This window comes from Hyaena hyaena, unplaced genomic scaffold (assembly GCF_003009895.1).
Source record: "Hyaena hyaena isolate Hyena2069 unplaced genomic scaffold, ASM300989v1 scaffold_287, whole genome shotgun sequence".
NCBI lineage: Eukaryota > Metazoa > Chordata > Mammalia > Carnivora > Hyaenidae > Hyaena > Hyaena hyaena.
This window is the reverse complement of record NW_024080919.1, coordinates 683,282-700,683: the sequence shown is the minus strand read 5'-3', so window position 1 is coordinate 700,683 and position 17,402 is coordinate 683,282. Positions and strand designations below refer to the sequence as shown.

General features: G+C 42.5%; 1 protein-coding gene across 6 annotated transcripts in view; it reads left to right on the top strand.

Moving 5' to 3' along the window:
* CSPP1 (centrosome and spindle pole associated protein 1) overlaps nucleotides 1-17,402 on the top strand; it is a 129,719-nt gene that overhangs the window by 104,549 nt on the left and 7,768 nt on the right. For all 6 annotated transcript variants that reach the window (XM_039246975.1, XM_039246974.1, XM_039246973.1 and 3 more), the window contains 6 exons: nucleotides 1,715-1,781; nucleotides 2,635-2,752; nucleotides 7,103-7,242; nucleotides 11,169-11,309; nucleotides 13,422-13,468; nucleotides 17,180-17,243. In XM_039246975.1, coding sequence (XP_039102906.1) covers nucleotides 1,715-1,781; nucleotides 2,635-2,752; nucleotides 7,103-7,242; nucleotides 11,169-11,309; nucleotides 13,422-13,468; nucleotides 17,180-17,243 — 577 coding nt within the window. The remainder of the gene's footprint in view (nucleotides 1-1,714; nucleotides 1,782-2,634; nucleotides 2,753-7,102; nucleotides 7,243-11,168; nucleotides 11,310-13,421; nucleotides 13,469-17,179; nucleotides 17,244-17,402) is intronic.

Sequence of the window (17,402 nt, the reverse complement as noted above, 5' to 3'; positions counted from 1 at the left end):
CCCCTCAAGAAGGCCTTTTCTTTGATAATATATCATCTGGCTAGCTGTAGTTATGCTAATAAAGCCCCTTGTACTGAGCTCCCATCAATAGAGAACCAGGAAAATGTTCCAGAAGGGTTGATCCTTTGAGTTGACCCTTGAAGAAGGAGTAGAAATTTGCCATAAAGAGGACCTTCAATGTGTGCAGAATCATGGAGGGAAGTGTAAGCCATATGGTGCACATGGAGAGCAGGCCAGGTTTGGTCTGGCCTGATAATGCCTGGCCAACGTGGCAGCGGAGGTGTCTGTCAGAACAGATGTGGGATGTTGTGTGGAGTGCTAAGGGGTTTGATTTTATTCCCATAGATGAATGGTTACCAAACAGGCTAATTACTGGAATAGACAAAGAAAGATGTTAGAACATTGTCTTGAATCTCACCCTTTGAGATTCTGATTCAGGAGGTCTATAGTAGATAATGAATGGGAATGCATGTAATGCTTTGTGTAAGAGAATGACATATGTCATAAGTAGGAGAATGGCCTTATATGTCATGCATAATGTTCTCTCAGGCAGTGGTGTGGAGATAAGTGTATTTTAGAGGTCGGGCAAGACCATAAATCTGGAAACAAGTTAAGATGGTTTGCAGGTCCAGCTGTGAGACTTTGAGGATGTAAATAGGACAGTGACATTAACAGCTGCGAATGGGTGACAAGTTCAACACATACTTAAGAGACACAAATAGTGGTATTTACTGACTATATATGTGGGGTAGGTATCAGTGACAACTGTCAAGCTTCTTGTGAGATTTATATAGAATTGTGGCTAAGGAAGGCACTCTGGACTGGTTTTGTAGTTTTGGAAGCTCTTACCATTGTTGCTTGTCAGATTAGTACTATAGTCTAAGATGAGTTTGGGAAAGAAAAGAGGGCAGAGGATGGAAAACCAGGGAATGAAATATTTAAAAAGCAGAGAAAGAAACAAAGTGACAGAGAGTGGCAATATCATTTGCTACTGGGCAAGTAAAATAAGGGCATAAAATGCCCATTAACTGTGTCCCTTGGGCATCACTGGTGACTGGGGAGAGCTGGTTGGTGGAGTGACGGGTAGAGAAGCAAAGGTGGTGATTGTGTGGTGAGGAGTGAGTGGGCCTGGGGGGGTAGATGCCAGCCCTGCATCTCTTCTTCCTGAGAGTCGGGTGGCTGTGGAGAGGAGGGGAGAAGGGACAGGAGATAGTGAGAGATAAAGGAGGAGCTAAGAATTTTTTTTAAGAAGGAAGAGGGTTTTTTTTTTTTTTTCTGTTTATTTTTGAGAGAGAGAAAGAAAGAGATTGTGCACAAGCAGGGGAGGAGCAGAGGGAGAGGAAGACACAGAATCCGACCTGGGGCTCGAACCCAGAAACCGTGAGATCATGACCTGAGCTAAAGTTGGATGCCGAACCGACTGACTCAGGCACCCCAAGAAGGAAGAGATTTTTAAGCGTAGGCTGAGGCAAGAGAGTGACTGGAGGAGGTGGGAGTCACTTCACTGGATACAGAGGACAGGCGAAGGGGTTGTTCTTGGATGGAGCAAAGACTGTCCCATTGTGATAGGAAGGAAAAATACTTGTAGGTAAGTGTATAGATAGGATACTGGGAAGTCTGGTTTTCTTTTACATATAGTTACTTAAAAAAAATTGTTCTTTTCAAACTTCTTAGTAGGGAAGACATACTGAGTATATCTTTGATTATTAAACAGGAAAGTTCCACGTCCAGGGCACAGTCTCCTCCAGTACCTGCCAGGAGAAATCAGCTCCGTGCAGAAGGTAGAGTTAACTGTGAAGTCTGTAATCTGGAATATTTCCCTTAAACTCTTTATTTTTTTTTAATAATGTTTAACATCTTAACTATTTTTTTAAAGTTTTCTTTTTTTTATTTATTTCTGAGAGAGAGAGAGAGAGACAGCGTGAGAAGGGGAGGGTCAGAGAGAGAGGGAGACACAGAATCTGAAACCGGCTCCAGGCTCTGAGCTGTCAGCACAGAGCCCGACGCGGGGCTAAAACCAAGAACCGTGAGATTGTGACCTGAGCCGAAGTCAGCCGCTCAACCGACTGAGCCACCCACGCGCCCCTTAAACTCTTTATTTTGAAGTAATTATACACATAGAATATTGCCAAAGACTATAGTGAGGTCTTGTGTACCCTTCCCGCAGCTTCCCTCCATGGGAATACTTGCGTAGAACAATAGCCAGAAAATTAACATTGCTGTGTTCTACAGACCTCCATCAGGGCTCACAGTTTCAGCGTGAAGCAACTGATGTGTGTTTGCATTTGTGTGTCATTTTGTGCATTTGTATTATGTAAAACTTACGTGGACTATAGTCAGGGTGTAGAACTGTGGTATCACCACAGAGTAATGCTCTTGTGCTGCCCCTTTATAGTTGCATTTTCCCCACCCCAAGAATATTTCTTAACTTTTAAATTCCCTATATTATCAGAAATGTGTGTGGCATCTTACTTGTGTTCATGAATGAGATCTGTGTATATATAAAAAAATGTAAAAATCAACTTTTCATAAAAATGTCTCTGAGCATTTTAGTTTTATGATGTCAGGTTATATTAAATGTTTAATCTTCTCTTCTTATACCTGTCTTATTTTTTACTTATTGTGAATTTGCAGAAGAGAAAAAAAATGTTATAATGGAGTTATCAGAAATGAGGAAACAGCTTCGTAGTGAAGAGCGGCGTCTGCAAGGGCGTTTGCTGCACATGGACAGTGATGACGAGACTCATATAAGGTGAGTGGTGAGTTGTGTTTTTATTTGTTTGTATCTTTGTTGTTCAGGAGAAAGAATCAGACGTTAATCAGAACCTCTCCAGTAATTCTGCAGTGTTGTAACAGGGTTAATTAATCTTTATTGTAAAGTCACATTTATTAGAGTGAATAGTTTGCATGCTTGAGAAAAGTTTTTAACAGATTGTTGGTGAAACTATATGACCGAAATAGCCTTTTCTCCCAAAAGAAATGTAGCTCAACAATTCTGTCCCAGTGGAGGGACTCAGTACAACTAATCCAACACAATATATGCTTTATTGAGTCGGTATTTGTAGTGTGTGGTAGGTTTTTTCTTTCCTTCCTTTTTTTTTTTTTTTTGGTGGGGGCAAAATAGCTCTTTCTTTAATTAACCAGTATGCTTTTAAATTCACATTCTTGAGTTTTATGTAGATTATGTTGCCATCATAAAACATCCACACTTGTTGAATCTATTCACTGTGAAAATATGGGCTATCTAATTAATATTTAACCTAGTATAAAACATTTAAATTGAGTATTTTAACTGTCTTTCCCTACTGCCGATAATATATTTATGGTAGTGATGATGGTAGTGGTTGTGGTGACAGAGATACTGGGATGGGGGGGAGGGAGAAAGAAAGAAAGAAGTAGAACTTTCTTGAAGGAAAACCACAAATAGTAGCCATAAACATGAAATGTTTAATAGGATTAGACTTAGTGAAAAATCAGTTTTGGGGGCATACCATTCTTCCTGCTCTATCTTAGAATGGATTGTCTCACCACCAAAATCCATGAATGAAAAATAATTGACTCCTTTTTTGACCTTACATACACAAGGCAAGTGGGTGCAGAAATGGCTTTGTAAAAGCTTATCTAAATGGCAGGGAAGTCCTCCTTAGAAGAGAGGGAGGTGAAAGAAGACTAGAAGACATAAACTAGACAATTAAGAAAACAGTCTCTTTACTTTCCCTATCTTAGTCTTCTATAAAATTAGGCACAGAATTTAGTCCATTAGGGGAAAATGATATAGGAATTGAAAACTTCAGACTTGGAATAATAATTTTAAAGCTGTTTTTTACATTTTCCATTAACAATGTATTTTCTAAAATATTTATTTTCTAGCAAAGTAACTTACTACCAAATATTTCTGATTATTTTTGCCAAAAGGACTCCTCTATTTTTTAAAGCAGTATTCTTCAAGCTGCAGATTGCAGTCAGTTCGTAGGAGGTAAAGTCAATATAGTAGGTAAATACCACACTTTTTTTAAAGGGTGTTTATTTAAAGAAAATAAGTTATTTATTTTGGCATAATTTTAGATTAAAGAAAAGTTGCAAACATAGGACAGACTTCTCACATGCCCCTCACTCAGTTTTCCTGCTTGTTAACATCTTGTGTTACTAGAGTATGACTGTCACTAAAAAGCTGATATTGGAACATTACTACTAAGTTCCAGGCCTTTGGGATTTCTGTAGTTTCTCCATTAATGTTCTCTTTCTATTCCAGGATGTAATCCGTATATATGGTACCATGTTACATTTTGTTGTCATGGTCTCCTAATCTCCTCTGGTCTGGCATGGTTCCTCATTCTTGTTTTCATGACTGTAGCAGTCCAGGGGGGATTGACCTTGTAGAATCCTGTAGAATGTCACTCAGTCTGGGTTTATCTGAAGTTTATTCATGATTAGACTGTTGTTAAGGGTTTTGGGAAAGAATAGCACAGGGCAAGTGGCCTTCACATCATATCACATTGCATCACATCCTGGGGATGGGAACCTTCATCATTTGGTTAAAGTAGAATTTGCCAGGTTTCTCTGCTGCAGTTAGTATTATTCTTAGGACACAAATCAAGAAATCTGGCAGACTTGTAAGAATGGGTAGGAGGTGGGATTCAGCTCCATCTCCTGGAGAGGGCATTGGTTATCTATATATAAATTACACAGAATTATAAATAATAAAATAATGAAATGTAAAATAAAAAAAATTATAGGAAAGATTTGTCCCTCCTCTTCCCTTTATTTATTCAATCATTTATTTATATCACTTTCATTTCATGTATATTTATTTTGTACTTTGGGTTATAACCCATTGTCCATTCTTTGTGGGCACTTCTTACTTTCTGGTACTTACCCCTCAGCCCTAAAATCAGCCATTACTCCAGGGAGCCATGCTTCCTTTTGGAGAATGGTATTTAGAAACCACACTCTGGATGCTAGATGTGTTTGCTCCTACTGGGTGTCATTGCTTCTGGGCCCTGTTAGTGGACAGAGCAGGTAATTTAATATTTGTATGTGTGCTAAGTCATATTAGCACATCTCTGTCATTCTTCCTGTGTCTATCAATTTGAATATTTATTAAGTTCATACTGACATTTATGACTCTAATCCCGTATCTGGTAGGATTTTAATGTAGCATCTGTTTTTTTTTTTTAATTTTTGTTTATCTTTGAGAGACAGAGCATGAGCAGGGGCTGGGCGGAGAGAGAGGGAGACACAGAATGTGAAGCAGCTCCAGGCTCCGAGCTGTCAGCACAGAGCCCGACGCGGGGCTGGAACTCACACACTGTGAGAGCATGACCTGAAGGCAGGCACTTAACCACCTGAGCCACCTAGGTGCCCTTGTAGCATGTTAACCTCCAAGCATGTTCAGGCCAAGTAAACACAGTGAGGGAGTTTTGCAATATAGAATGGCTAGATAATGAAGTGCTAACTCAAAGTGGTCATTTTCAATGAATAATTCTTTTATAGTAAATTAACTACTTCTAATTAATTGAGAGATCAGTGTAGTTTTTTTAAAATATTTTTATGATGTTATAAATGTTTTAACTATTGCAGCATTCTATTTTCAAACATGCATATTTAATTCAATATAATGGGTTATTGCCATTTTATTTATTTTCTTTTTTTCATTCTTAAGTTGAATGCTGTACTTTGTTTTGGAAAACCAATATAAGAATAAGAAACTAGGCAGCTCTTCAGTTTTCTCAGTTGTGAATGGTAATGATAATTTCTACCCCAAGATAAATGTGTATATTTGAAAGCGCCTTGTAAATTCAATGTGCTAACATAGGTTAGAGAATATATGTTAGAATTGCCATCATTGAGCAAGATTTGGTTAGTACATTTACTTTGGTATAATTTTTAACATGTATTATAGTTAGAGATATCCCAGAGTTGATTCTCTATTCCAGTTTTATAAATCGTTTCACAAAAAGAATCTCTTATTAATTCACATTACTGAGCTCTTAACTATGTTAGACACAAAACAAACATTAGCTCACATGCAAAGATTTAATAACCTAATTCCTAATTTAGCATTTTATTTAACCCTTAGCATTAATGGAAACTAGATAGGAGTCCAGTTTAATGGCCTTCTGTAAGCCTTTTTACTGTTTTGCATTTTAATGAATCCTGTCACCCTGGGTGGCTCACTATTTCGAGATCTGTCTCAGCCTTGACAAGATAGTTTTGTGGCCGCAGTGACTCCTCATCCTCTCCCGGAAGTGGTGTTGCCTGTTGGGATCCAAGCTGTTCCCTTCTAGGTGCTTAGGGAAGATTTAGTGAACAAAGAAATGAAGGCAGGCGTGGGACCAAGTCTAACAGCTGTAGATTAAAGCTTCATTTTCAAAAAGAATTCTAAATAATGTAGGGCTATCTGGTGCTCTGGGAAGCAGCAGGGATACCTGGTTTTTCATTTCAGGGCTACAGACACTGTGTCCCCCATCCCTGTCCTCTTCCTGGTCACTCCCCCAAAGCCCTAGTGGGACACTCAGTTCCTAAGCCAACGACTTATTATGTTAATTTCCTAGGTACCACAGGAATAGAGCATTAAGTGAGTATTAAATTCCCTGAAAGCTCACTGTGAAATTAGTGTTGGTAACTGTGGATAGTACCCATTATATTGGGCAACATATTAATACCATATATCTCTGTATAGTTTTTATTTTAGGCTGAGGGGAAGATAAGACTTATGATTACCTAAGATTTATTGATTACCTAATATGTGTCAGATACAATGCTCGGTACTTTACAGTGTATGATTTCACTTAATTAAAAGGAGTAGACATCATCTGCATCTTAAAGATGATAAAATCAGGGTCAAACTGCCAGTAAATAGCAGAGCTGGTCTTTGAATCTTGGTCTTGCTGACCTCAAAGACTGTGAACACTGTAAGGTAATGCTAAGGCACTTTACTCTTCTAATAAGTTACTTTGCATCAGAATATCTTGAAAGATTACAGTGACTTGTACTGTATTCTTTAATACAAGAGCCTGAAATAACAGATATTTGAGTAAATTTTTGTAATATACTGTGATGTCAGATGCCACATTTATCAAAACTTGTCATTTATCTGTAGGAAAAGAGAAAAGAACCCCATGGATGTATTTGACATGGCGAGACATCGGTTGCAGGCTCCTGTCAGAAGACAGTCACCTAAGGGCTCAGATGCTACTACTTTTCAGAATATTCATGACTTCAATGAGTTGAAAGACAGAGGTGAGTAGAATGCTGCTCTTTTTTTTTTTTTTTTAATTTTTTTTAATGTTTTTTATTTATTTCTAAGAGAGAGAGAGAGAGAGACAGTGTGAGCAGGAGAGGGTCAGAGAGAGAGGGAGTCACAGACTGAAACAGGCTCCAGGCTCCGAGCTGGCAGTCAGCCCAGAGCCCGACGCGGGGCTTGAACCCACAAACCGCGAGATCATGACCTAAGCGAAAGTCGGACGCTTAACCGACTAAGCCACCCAGGCGCCCCAGAATGCTGCTTTTTTAAAGATACAGCCTGTGTTTGGGGCGCCTGGGTGGCTTAGTCGGTTAAGCGTCCGACTTTCGCTTAGGTCATGATCTCGCGGTTCGTGGGTTCAAGCCCCGCGTCGGGCTCTGGGCTGACTGCCAGCTCGGAGCCTGGAGCCTGCTTCGGATTCTGTGTCTCCCTCTCTCTCTGACCCTCCCCTGCTCGCGCTGTCTCCCTCTCTCTCCTAGAAATAAATAAAACATTAAAAAAAAAAGATAGATACAGCCTGTGTTCAACCCGTATTCAAGTATTTATTTTTATCCTTTTTCTAAAGTAGTTTTATTTATGATACATATTTTAAATGATGATGAATAATTCTGTATCCTCTGGTTCTTCAGCTTATCCATCCGGTAGATGAAACTTTAACTCTTTTCTTTTGGAGAGCATAGGGCTGTTAGAGCCTCTCAGGAGTGGATTCGATCAGGGAGGAGAATGAGAAGAGTGCCGTTAATGGAAGGTGGACAGAGCAAGATGAGCTGAGGAAAGAGACTGAGAAGGAAGAGCCAGAGTGACTGGAGGAAGGCGGGAGGGTGTGGGGTCCTGAAGGCTGAGGGCCGAGTGTGTCAGGGAGGAGGGACCACGTAAGGTGAATATTGCAAAGTGTCAGTTGGATGAGATGTCCCTGGTGACCTCAGACCTTTTTCAGTGAAATTATGACATCAAGCCAGTTAGCTTTGGAATGAGGATTGGCTGGGAGGCAAAGTGTTGAAGGCAACCCTCGGAGGGAGTTTGGCTGGGAAGGAGAGGAGTGAAGCTTCCAGATCTGGGGGACTTGTTAGGGTGCCGGTGTGGAGGGCTGTTACTGGGGAAGGAGTGTAGACACAGAAGAGAGAGAACGATGACACCAGGAGGAAATACAGGGGTTTTGAAGGAAGAAAGGAGAGAAGATTTGATCCGGCCCTTAGGAGGAGGAGAGGAATCGTAGGGAAGCCGGATTGCCAGGTTACACAGTGGCCTGGGAGGCGGGAAGTGTGTGGGGGCCAGAGTGTGTGTTAATATGGGGCTTCCCTTTGGACCATTTAATGGAGTAGCTTTTGGAGTCAAGGGGGCAGAGATGGATGTGTAGTCATAATCCATACCAGATGAACCAGAATTTATCTTTTCCTCTTTTTACCCTTTTTTTTTTTTTTAACTTTTTAAAAGTGTTTATTTTTGAGAGAGAGAGACAGAGTATGAGTGGGCGAGGGCCAGGGAGAGAGGGTCTTCATTTTACTTTCAAGAGTAAGATCTATACAAAGAGTTGAAAATACAGAAAAAGAAAGAGGGAAAAATCACCTTACTCAAACCACCTAAATATAAACACCATTCTTATTTCAAGTCTTCTTTCTGAGCCTAATTAAATCAAAAAAGTTAAAAATAAAATAGAAGTATAAATTTTTTCTTTGGTTTTTCATTTAGATTTACAAGTATCATTATTTACATATACTGTAATTTTTTAATGCTATCACTTGTTAATAATTTACTATATGCCGGGCATTGTATTAAGCCCACTGGGTCTCAGGGCACCTTGGTGCCTCAGTCGGTGGAGTGTCCAACTTTTGCTCAGGTCATGATCATGATTCATGGGTTAGAGCCCTAGCACAGAGCCTGTTTTGGATTCTGTGTCTCCCTCTCTTTCTGCCCCTCCTCTGCTTGCCTGTAGGCATGCTCTCTCCCTCAAAAATAAACATTAAAAAAAAATCTTGGGGGTTGCTGGGTGGCTCAGTCGGTTAAGCGTCTGGCTTCAGCTCAAGTCATGATCTCATAGTTTGTGGGTTCCAACCCGCGTCGGGCTCTGTGCTGACAGCTCAGAGCCTGGAGACTGTCTTTGGATTCTCTATCTTCCTCTCTCTCTCTGACCCTCCCCTGCTCGCACTCTCTCTTACTGTCAAAAATAAATAAAAAACGTAAAAAATTTTTTTAAAAATTCTTGGGGTGCCTGAGTGGCTCACTTGATTAAGTGTCCAACTTAGGCTCAGGTCATGATCTCACGGTTTGTGAGTTCAAGCCCCGCGTCGGGCTCTGTGCTGACAGCTCGGAGCCTGGAGCTGCCTCAGATTCTGTCTCCCTCTCTCCCTCTGCTACTTGCACTCTGTCTCTTTCTCTCTCTCAAATATAAATAAACATTAAAAAAAACTTTTTATTATAAATAAACTAAGACTTATTTGTCTTTTTTATTTTTATTCTCACGTGTGTGTGTACGGGTTTTCTGGAGGTTACACAAAATCTGGTAACTTCATTGCTCTGATGCTAATACTACAGTGTGTTTGTGTGTTCTCATTAATTTTGTAAAACATTTTTTACTTTTTTGGTTTTTTTTTTTTAGTTTAATGTCTAATAAAGCATATATGTGTGTGAGAGACTTAGATGAAGCTCTTAGGGGTCCTCCGAGATAATGAGACCATAAGAACAAAAAAGGTTTACACCATCAGTTGAGCCTCCCATTTCCCTGTATATTATTCCCACATTGAGTCCTTGTTCATCATCTGACTTAGTTGTTGATATCTCTTGTGTTTACAGAAGAAACAGTCTGAAAGTGGCAAAGTCCGTATCTGCCCAGCCCAAGTTCAGGTGTGCAGTCTCTCCTGTTAACTTTGCCTTTGATAATTTTTCTAGTTCTTAGATATTCAACATTGTTCCCACTTTTTATTGTATTATACTATTACTTTATTTTGATAATTCTGATAATTTCTGATCATAAAGCTTTTTACATATTTAGGATCATATCTTTAAATTACATCCCAACAGTGTAATTAGTAGCTCAAAGGGAATAGTAGTTTCAAGTCTTTTTTTTTTTTTTTTTTTTTTTTAATGTTTTATTTATTTCTAGGAGAGAGAGAGAGACAGCGTGAACAGGGGAGGGTCAGAGAGAGAGGGAGTCACAGACTGAAACAGGCTCCAGGCTCTGAGCTGGCAGTCAGCACAGAGCCCGACGCGGGGCTCGAACCCACGAACCGCGAGATCATGACCTATGGGCACCCCCCAGGTGCCCCAGTAGTTTCAGGTCTTTTTAATATGAAGTATATTTTTGTTCTCAACATTTAAAAATTAAGGTTTAACATTTTTATTCTGATCAATTGATATTCTTGAACGTGTGGCACAGGTGAATTCTTAGACCATCATTCCCTCTACTAATGACATTTCTCCTAACGTCCCAGCCAGTCTGCATTTGTCTTACTTTTTGTATGATATTTGCAGGGGTTAAAATTTTAATTGGCCAGTAACATGTTTTCATTTTTTCAGTATATTATAGGGATTGGCTGTGATCACAGTGTCTTATGTCTGCCTGAGTTAGGCCGTGTGACTCACTGCTGCTTGGGTGAACCTGCACGGAGTTGCCCAGCTGTGTGTTCGGGTTGGGGGGCATCGGGGGAGCGGGGTGGTAGGGGTGCAGAATGCCTGATAAGCTCGTGCTTGTTCTGGTGAGGGTTTCCTTATACTGATGTTTGTGAAAGGGCATTTATGTAAAGAATACTAATTTTGTGTTCTTTAGTTGTATGATAATTTTAATATCTTTTGACTTCAGTGATATTTTATTATTTTTATTTTTCCTTGATTGTGAAAATAGGTTATTCATATGTTGTTTATAGTGAAGTTTAATAAAATCTCATTTGGAAACAAGATTGAACTTAGCTGTATATTTTTCTGCTAGATTCGGAAACACGAGTTGATCTGAAATGTATGTACCCGGATCCCCCAAGGGACCACCACACCTTAGAGATCCAGCAGCAGGCCCTGCTCAGGGAGCAGCAGAGGAGACTGAGCCGGCTAAGGACGCAGGAAGGCGCGGCAGGTGACAAGCGGGGGCTGGTTTTGTTGTCGCTGGCTTCTCCCTCCCTCGTCGGGATTTCCGTGCCAGGCGGTTGCCCCCGTTGGCGGCTCTGCCCGCGTGGCTCCTGCGGCCTGTAGTCGCAGAGAACGCCGGCCCCGGAGAGGCCCTGTGGCCGTGGCCGAGCTGTGTCACCCGCGGAGGAGCCGCGGGGGACCGGGTGCCGTGACCCGGCCAGGGGACAGGACGCCAGGGCCGGGGAGGGAGCGTTTCTTCCTCGTGCGCGGCTGCCGGGTTCTGCTGCAGCCCGAGTCCGGGCCGTGGAAACGTTCTCGTGCGATCAGCCCGCCCCCGGCTGCCGGGTGACAGCGTGAGCACCCGCGTTCAGGGCTGCGGGCGTGAGGGAGACGAACCTCGCTGCACGAGTTCGTTGCTGAAGAAGCGGAAGCGCGCTGCGGGCGGCAGAGGAGGGGTCCAGGGCCCCGGGGAGCCAGGGGAGGGGGCACCTGGCGGGCTCTTGACCCGTGGCCCTCACAGGTGTTTCACCAGCTTTGCCAGCCTTCGGGCCATAGAAAAGGAGTCGTAAAGACGCAACAGTCTGGTAACAAGAATGAGGAGACATGGTCTTACCAGTTATTTTGAAGACCAGTTATTTTTAAATTTAAGACCCTAACTTGGCAGCTGGTCTGGCCTCCAGAACCCGAGGAACGTTTTTTGACCACGAGACCGTATCACAGGAGCAGGTGGTTTTCCAGGTGAGGCCGGGGTGGAGACTTTGATAAAGACTGATGTTAGAGAAAGTCTTTCCTCCATCTTGTACAGAATTTTTCACAGTGGTCTCATAGGTCACTGAAAGCAGAGCAACCCAAATTCTGTGATAAATAGTAAGCATGTCATCAGAGAAGAGAAAAGCAGAGTACGTTCTTCAACCTTTACAAGCATTTTGGTGGAATTTTCCCTTACGAAACCTAGGTGATGATCTCATCTGGTACGATCTTGGCAAATTAGGCCGATGAACCCCAAAATAGTCCCCAGGTAGATGCAGGTATATTTTGGCCCTGTGGGTAGCCATCTTCACAGTAACCACCTGCCGCCTTCCAGCAAACACTATGATGACTTAACTCCTAAAAATATGGTTTATAAAACAGTCACAAACATGGTATAAAATGTTCTAAGAGCCTGGGTGGCTCAGTTGGTTAAGTGTCTGATTCTTGATTTTCAGCTCAGGTCATGATCTCATGGTTCCTGAGATCGAGGCCTGCGTTAGGCTCCGTGCTGACAGCATGAGACCTGCTTGGGATTCTCTCTCTCTTCCTCTCTCTCTGCCCCTCCCTTGCTGTCTTCCTGTCTTTCTCAAAACGACTAAACATTTAAAAAAAATTGTAAGAAGGAATACAGGTTGTCATGCATTGGTAGAGTATTCCCAGTGACAGGTTCTAAAGGACAAAATGCACTCTTCAGAGGAACACATAGGAACACTGGTCACATCAAAGAGAGGCCTTTGGGATACATGACCCAGAGTCTTGGCCCCTGGAGCCAGGCACCTGGGGCTGAACTAGCCGCCTTCAGTTCCTGTGAAGGGCCTGTGGTTAACTCCACTCGGCAGCTTTGCACACAGATTGTGGAAGTGTGAGAGACGATGGTGAAGAATCCTGCATGATTTTCTTTTTCTGTAGGCATCAGTTTTAAGTTCACACTGATTTTACTTTTTCTATTTATTGTGAATGGGAGGATTTTATTCAGTTAGAATGGATGCTTAGTTATATTTATTAACAAATAAGTAGTATCTTAACATTCTAAAATGTGATACTTGAAAAAGAATTTCCAGCGGAGTGCTAGCTAGTCACAAAAGATATTTTAAAAATTTTATTCTTTTAAGAAAAATCTATGTTTAATGTTTACATATTTTTGAGAGAGAGAGAGAGCATCCTAGCAGGGGAAGGGCAAAGAGAGAGACACAGAATCCGAAGGAGGTTCCAGGCTCCGAGCTGTCAGCACAGAGCCCAACATGGGGCCCGAACTCACACCAAGATGTGAGATCATGACCTGAGCTGAAATTAGATGCTCAACTAAGCCACGCAGGCACCCCGGAAAGTTTTTAAAATGTTTTCTAACTTTTTTCTCCATTAACTATAGTTGACTTGGATGCTGTCCCAACTGCTAAAGTACGGGAACACAGAATGGTAAGAAACCACTTATAATTTTTCAGGCTAGTTTTTGGGGGATAAAAATTTTTTTGGAATATGGTGAGTAATCCAGTTTTGAATATTGAATTAAGAAAGAATTTAAATCTTGTCTCATCCATGTAGTGGGTAGGTAGAGATATAGCAGTATAATACGTAGAGAGAAAATATATTGTTATACAAAATATATTGTGATTGCAAGGCATTGGATCTAGGCTGTTCAAGTTGGTCTGTTTTTAATTGTGTGACTTCAGCCAATTTAATCTTTCTGTGCCTTAACACATGTAAAATGGGATAGTATTACCTCTGAGGGTGGCTATAAGGATTAAATTATTATTTGCAAGGCACTTAGGCATAGGCCTGTCACATAGTTTCTGTATAAGTGTTGATTAAATATATAAATGAAAAATAGCTCGATTGTTGTGGGGATTAAGTGAGATAATATATTTAAAAATTCCTTTAGCATAGGGCCTGGCCCATAGTGAGTACAGGGTGTTTGCCGTCAGTATTAGCAGCAGTGGAAGTAGTTTATTATATACGTAGTGGAGAGGCCTATTAAGAAAGAAAGCAAGGTAAGGATGTTACTCTTATCGCGAGGAGGTGAAATCTGTGCAAAGACTGAATAAAGGGAAGGGATGAGGGGCGCCTGGGTGGCTCAGTTCTTTAAGTGTCCAGCTCTGGATTTCAGCTTAGGTAATGATCTCATGGTTCCTGAGGTCGAGCCCCGTGTTGGGCTCTGTGCTGACCGTGTGGAGCCTGCCTGGGACCCTTTCTTCCTCTCTCTGCCCTTCATCTGCATGTTTGCTCATGCACTTGCTCTCTCAAGTAAACATTTTCAAAAAAGGGAAAGGATGGGCTTCTTTCATGCAACAAATGGGTATTGAATACTAACTATGGAGCAGATAAACGATTCTAGGTGCTGGGGGCATAGGAATGAACAAAAATCCCTGCCCTCTGAGGGCTAACTTTCTGTTAAGGGGGAGAGACAATAAACAAATAAATATATAGTATGTTAGATTGTTGGGCTCTGGAGAAAATGATAGCCTGGAAAGGGTGCTGGGTGTCCTGGGATAGGAGGGTTTACAAAGTGGGGACCCCTGGGGGCTCAGTTGGGTAGGTGTCTGACTTCAGCTCATGTCGTGATCTCGTGGTTGACGAGTTCAAGCCCTGCATCAGGCTCTGTGCTGACAGCTTGGAGACTGGATCCTGCTTTGGATTCTGTGTCTCCCTCTCTGTCTGACCCTCCCCTGTTCACGTTCTCTCTCTCTCTCTCTGTCTCTCAAAAATAAGTAAAACATTAAAAAAAAAAGTTTACAGTATGAAATACAGTGCGCATGGAAGGCCTCATGGAGGAGGTAATATGTAAATAAGGACATCCAGGAGGTGGCTGTGTGACTTACCAGGGGACACATCTGGAGGAAGAAGCTTCTATGTAGTGGCCCTGGGCAAGATAGGCTTGGTGCACCCAGGAAGCAGGGACCCGGCTGGGGAGGCTGAGAGCCATGAGCAGGGCGGGTGGAGAGGTGATGGGCTGGACTGCAGAGCCTCCGAACCCATCACAGGGTTTTGCCTTTTACATTGTGCGTGTGTGGAGAAGCTTCCAGAGTTTTAGAGCAGAGTAGTGATGCGTGGTTACTGCTGTAATCTAAGTGGTTTAGCCCGGGGTGGAAGCAGTGGAAGTGGTCAGAAGAGGCTGGATTTCTGTCTGTATGTTTATTTTGAAAGAGCACATGTGTGCAGGCGAGGAGCAGAGGCAGAATCCCAAGCGGCCTTCTGGCTGCGCAGCCCGAGGCAGGGCGGGAGCTCCCAAACCATGAGATCATGACCGGAGCTGAAATTAAGAGCTGGACACTTAACCGGCTGAGCCACCAGGCACCCCAGAAGTGTTTGGATTTATTTTGCAAGGTGACCTGATTGGATTTTGACATCCTGGCTGTAGGGTCTGAGAAGCCGAAGGTGGAGTCGAGGGTGTTGTTGGGAGCTGCTGTTACAGCAGCGGGAAAGCAGGAGAAACACATTTGGGGGCAGAGAAGATTAGGTGGGTTTTGAGATGCCTGTTAGACAAACGGTCGGATTGGCAAGTCGCAGACAGAGAAGTTCAGCGGGGAGGCCTGAATGGGGCTGGAAGGAAATTTAGTCTTCACACGCGTGAGTGGCAGAGACCGTATTATCCCCATTTTCATTTTATGGAGGTGACGCTCAGCTAGGCTGCCTCAGTAGCCCGGGGTTACCAGCTGGTAGCTGCCCGTACTCCGTTTTGAACTGATAATGATGTTGCTAACAGCTACACCATTTGGAGTGACCACTCCGTCCCTGTGCCAGGAGCCCGATACTTATTTCTCTAAAGTGCACACCAAGGTATGCTTATCCCTACCTGACATGTGAAGAAACTGCTGGCACGTGGCCACACAGCCAATAAGCTGCAAAGCCCAGATCCGAAACCAAGGTGGTCTAGACCTCCTTGTCCCTGCACCGCACCTGTTCCCGACGGCTCTGCAGGTCAGTAGGTTTCTCTGCGTGTGGCAGCCACATTTCTCAATGAAAGGATATCGAAACTTAACAGCTGGGGTTTTGATTAAAATCCTGGATTAGTAGCACCGTATTTTGCTGAGTAGAAACTTCACACAAGCCAACAGTTTATCATGGCTGTTACCAAAACTCTAATAGATTTTGGGCTCCTCCTCTTCCCGGAGGCTGGGTTATATAGGCAACACAAATGAAGGTGGGGCAGGTTGTCCTGGAGACCAGAGCCTGGGCGGACTCGAGCGCTCGGTTGTGTGGTTGTGTGAGCGAGCCCTGCGGCGAACGGGTGTGGCGACAGGCAGGCGGTGCTGCGGGCGGCCGTCTGGCAAGCAGGAGATGCCGTTACTTTCATGCTGAGAAGCAAAAGCAGAATCAGTAGGCGTTAGAAAGGAAAATGAAGTGCAGTATATGGAAGAATTGAGTGAAAGAGGAGACTTTGTGATAATCCATGCTGTGTGTCAGTGGAATGTATTTGGAAATTAATGGATAATACTTTTTGGGGGCATGTTCTAGCACACACCAAAAATCTGGGGGGGGGAGGTGGTGTTAGGTGACCTAAGGCTCCTTCTGGCATCTAAGGTGACACTCTTCTCGGTATGTGACTCTGTGAATGTCCTGAGAGCCCGCTGCAAGCCCAGTCGCAGTGATATTTTGTCTCCTGCTCTTCTGTTCTCTCTACAACCGTGGCTCTCTTGTCCTGAGGACCTGCTCCTCTCTGTCCCCTTGGCCCTGGCCCACTCCACAGCAGAAACTTCTCGTCTCTGTTCCTGCCCCGGAGGAAATAGTGCACCACACAAATTTATTGAAGGAATGAATGAGTCTTAGCAGTGTTTAAAGATTTTATCTTACTTGTACCGTTAGTAGAAAGGGTTTTTCCTGGGGTGTCTGGGTGGCTCAGTCGATTAAGCATCCAACTCTTAATTTTGGCTTGATTCTTGATTCTCTGTCTCCCCCTCTCTCTGCCCCTCCCCCACTCATGTGCATGCTCTCTCTCTCTCTCAAAAACAAACTTTAAAAAATTTATAAAAAAGGGTCTTTCCTGTATTTGGGGAGCATTGGAATGTGGTGTAGGAGGGAAGTAGCCATCCTTTTTTGCTAACTTTGGAGACATGAGCCTCTTGGTACAAATTTGTTGTTTTTTTTCATACAGTACTAATAAAAGTCATTAATATGTGATGTTTCTTTTAGCTCAGAGAGGACGCTGATGATTTTTTGAAAACTTCATTATTGGAATCTGATAGTGCTTTTATTGGTGAGTATATTTATTTTCCCAGTCTAGTTATTTAAATATTTAACCTTGTATTTCTTTTTCTCCATATTCACAAAATCAGTACTTTTTGTTTTGCAAGGTGGGAAAATGAATATTCTGTTTTACTAACGTAGTAGTTATCAAATATGACTTTGATCTTCA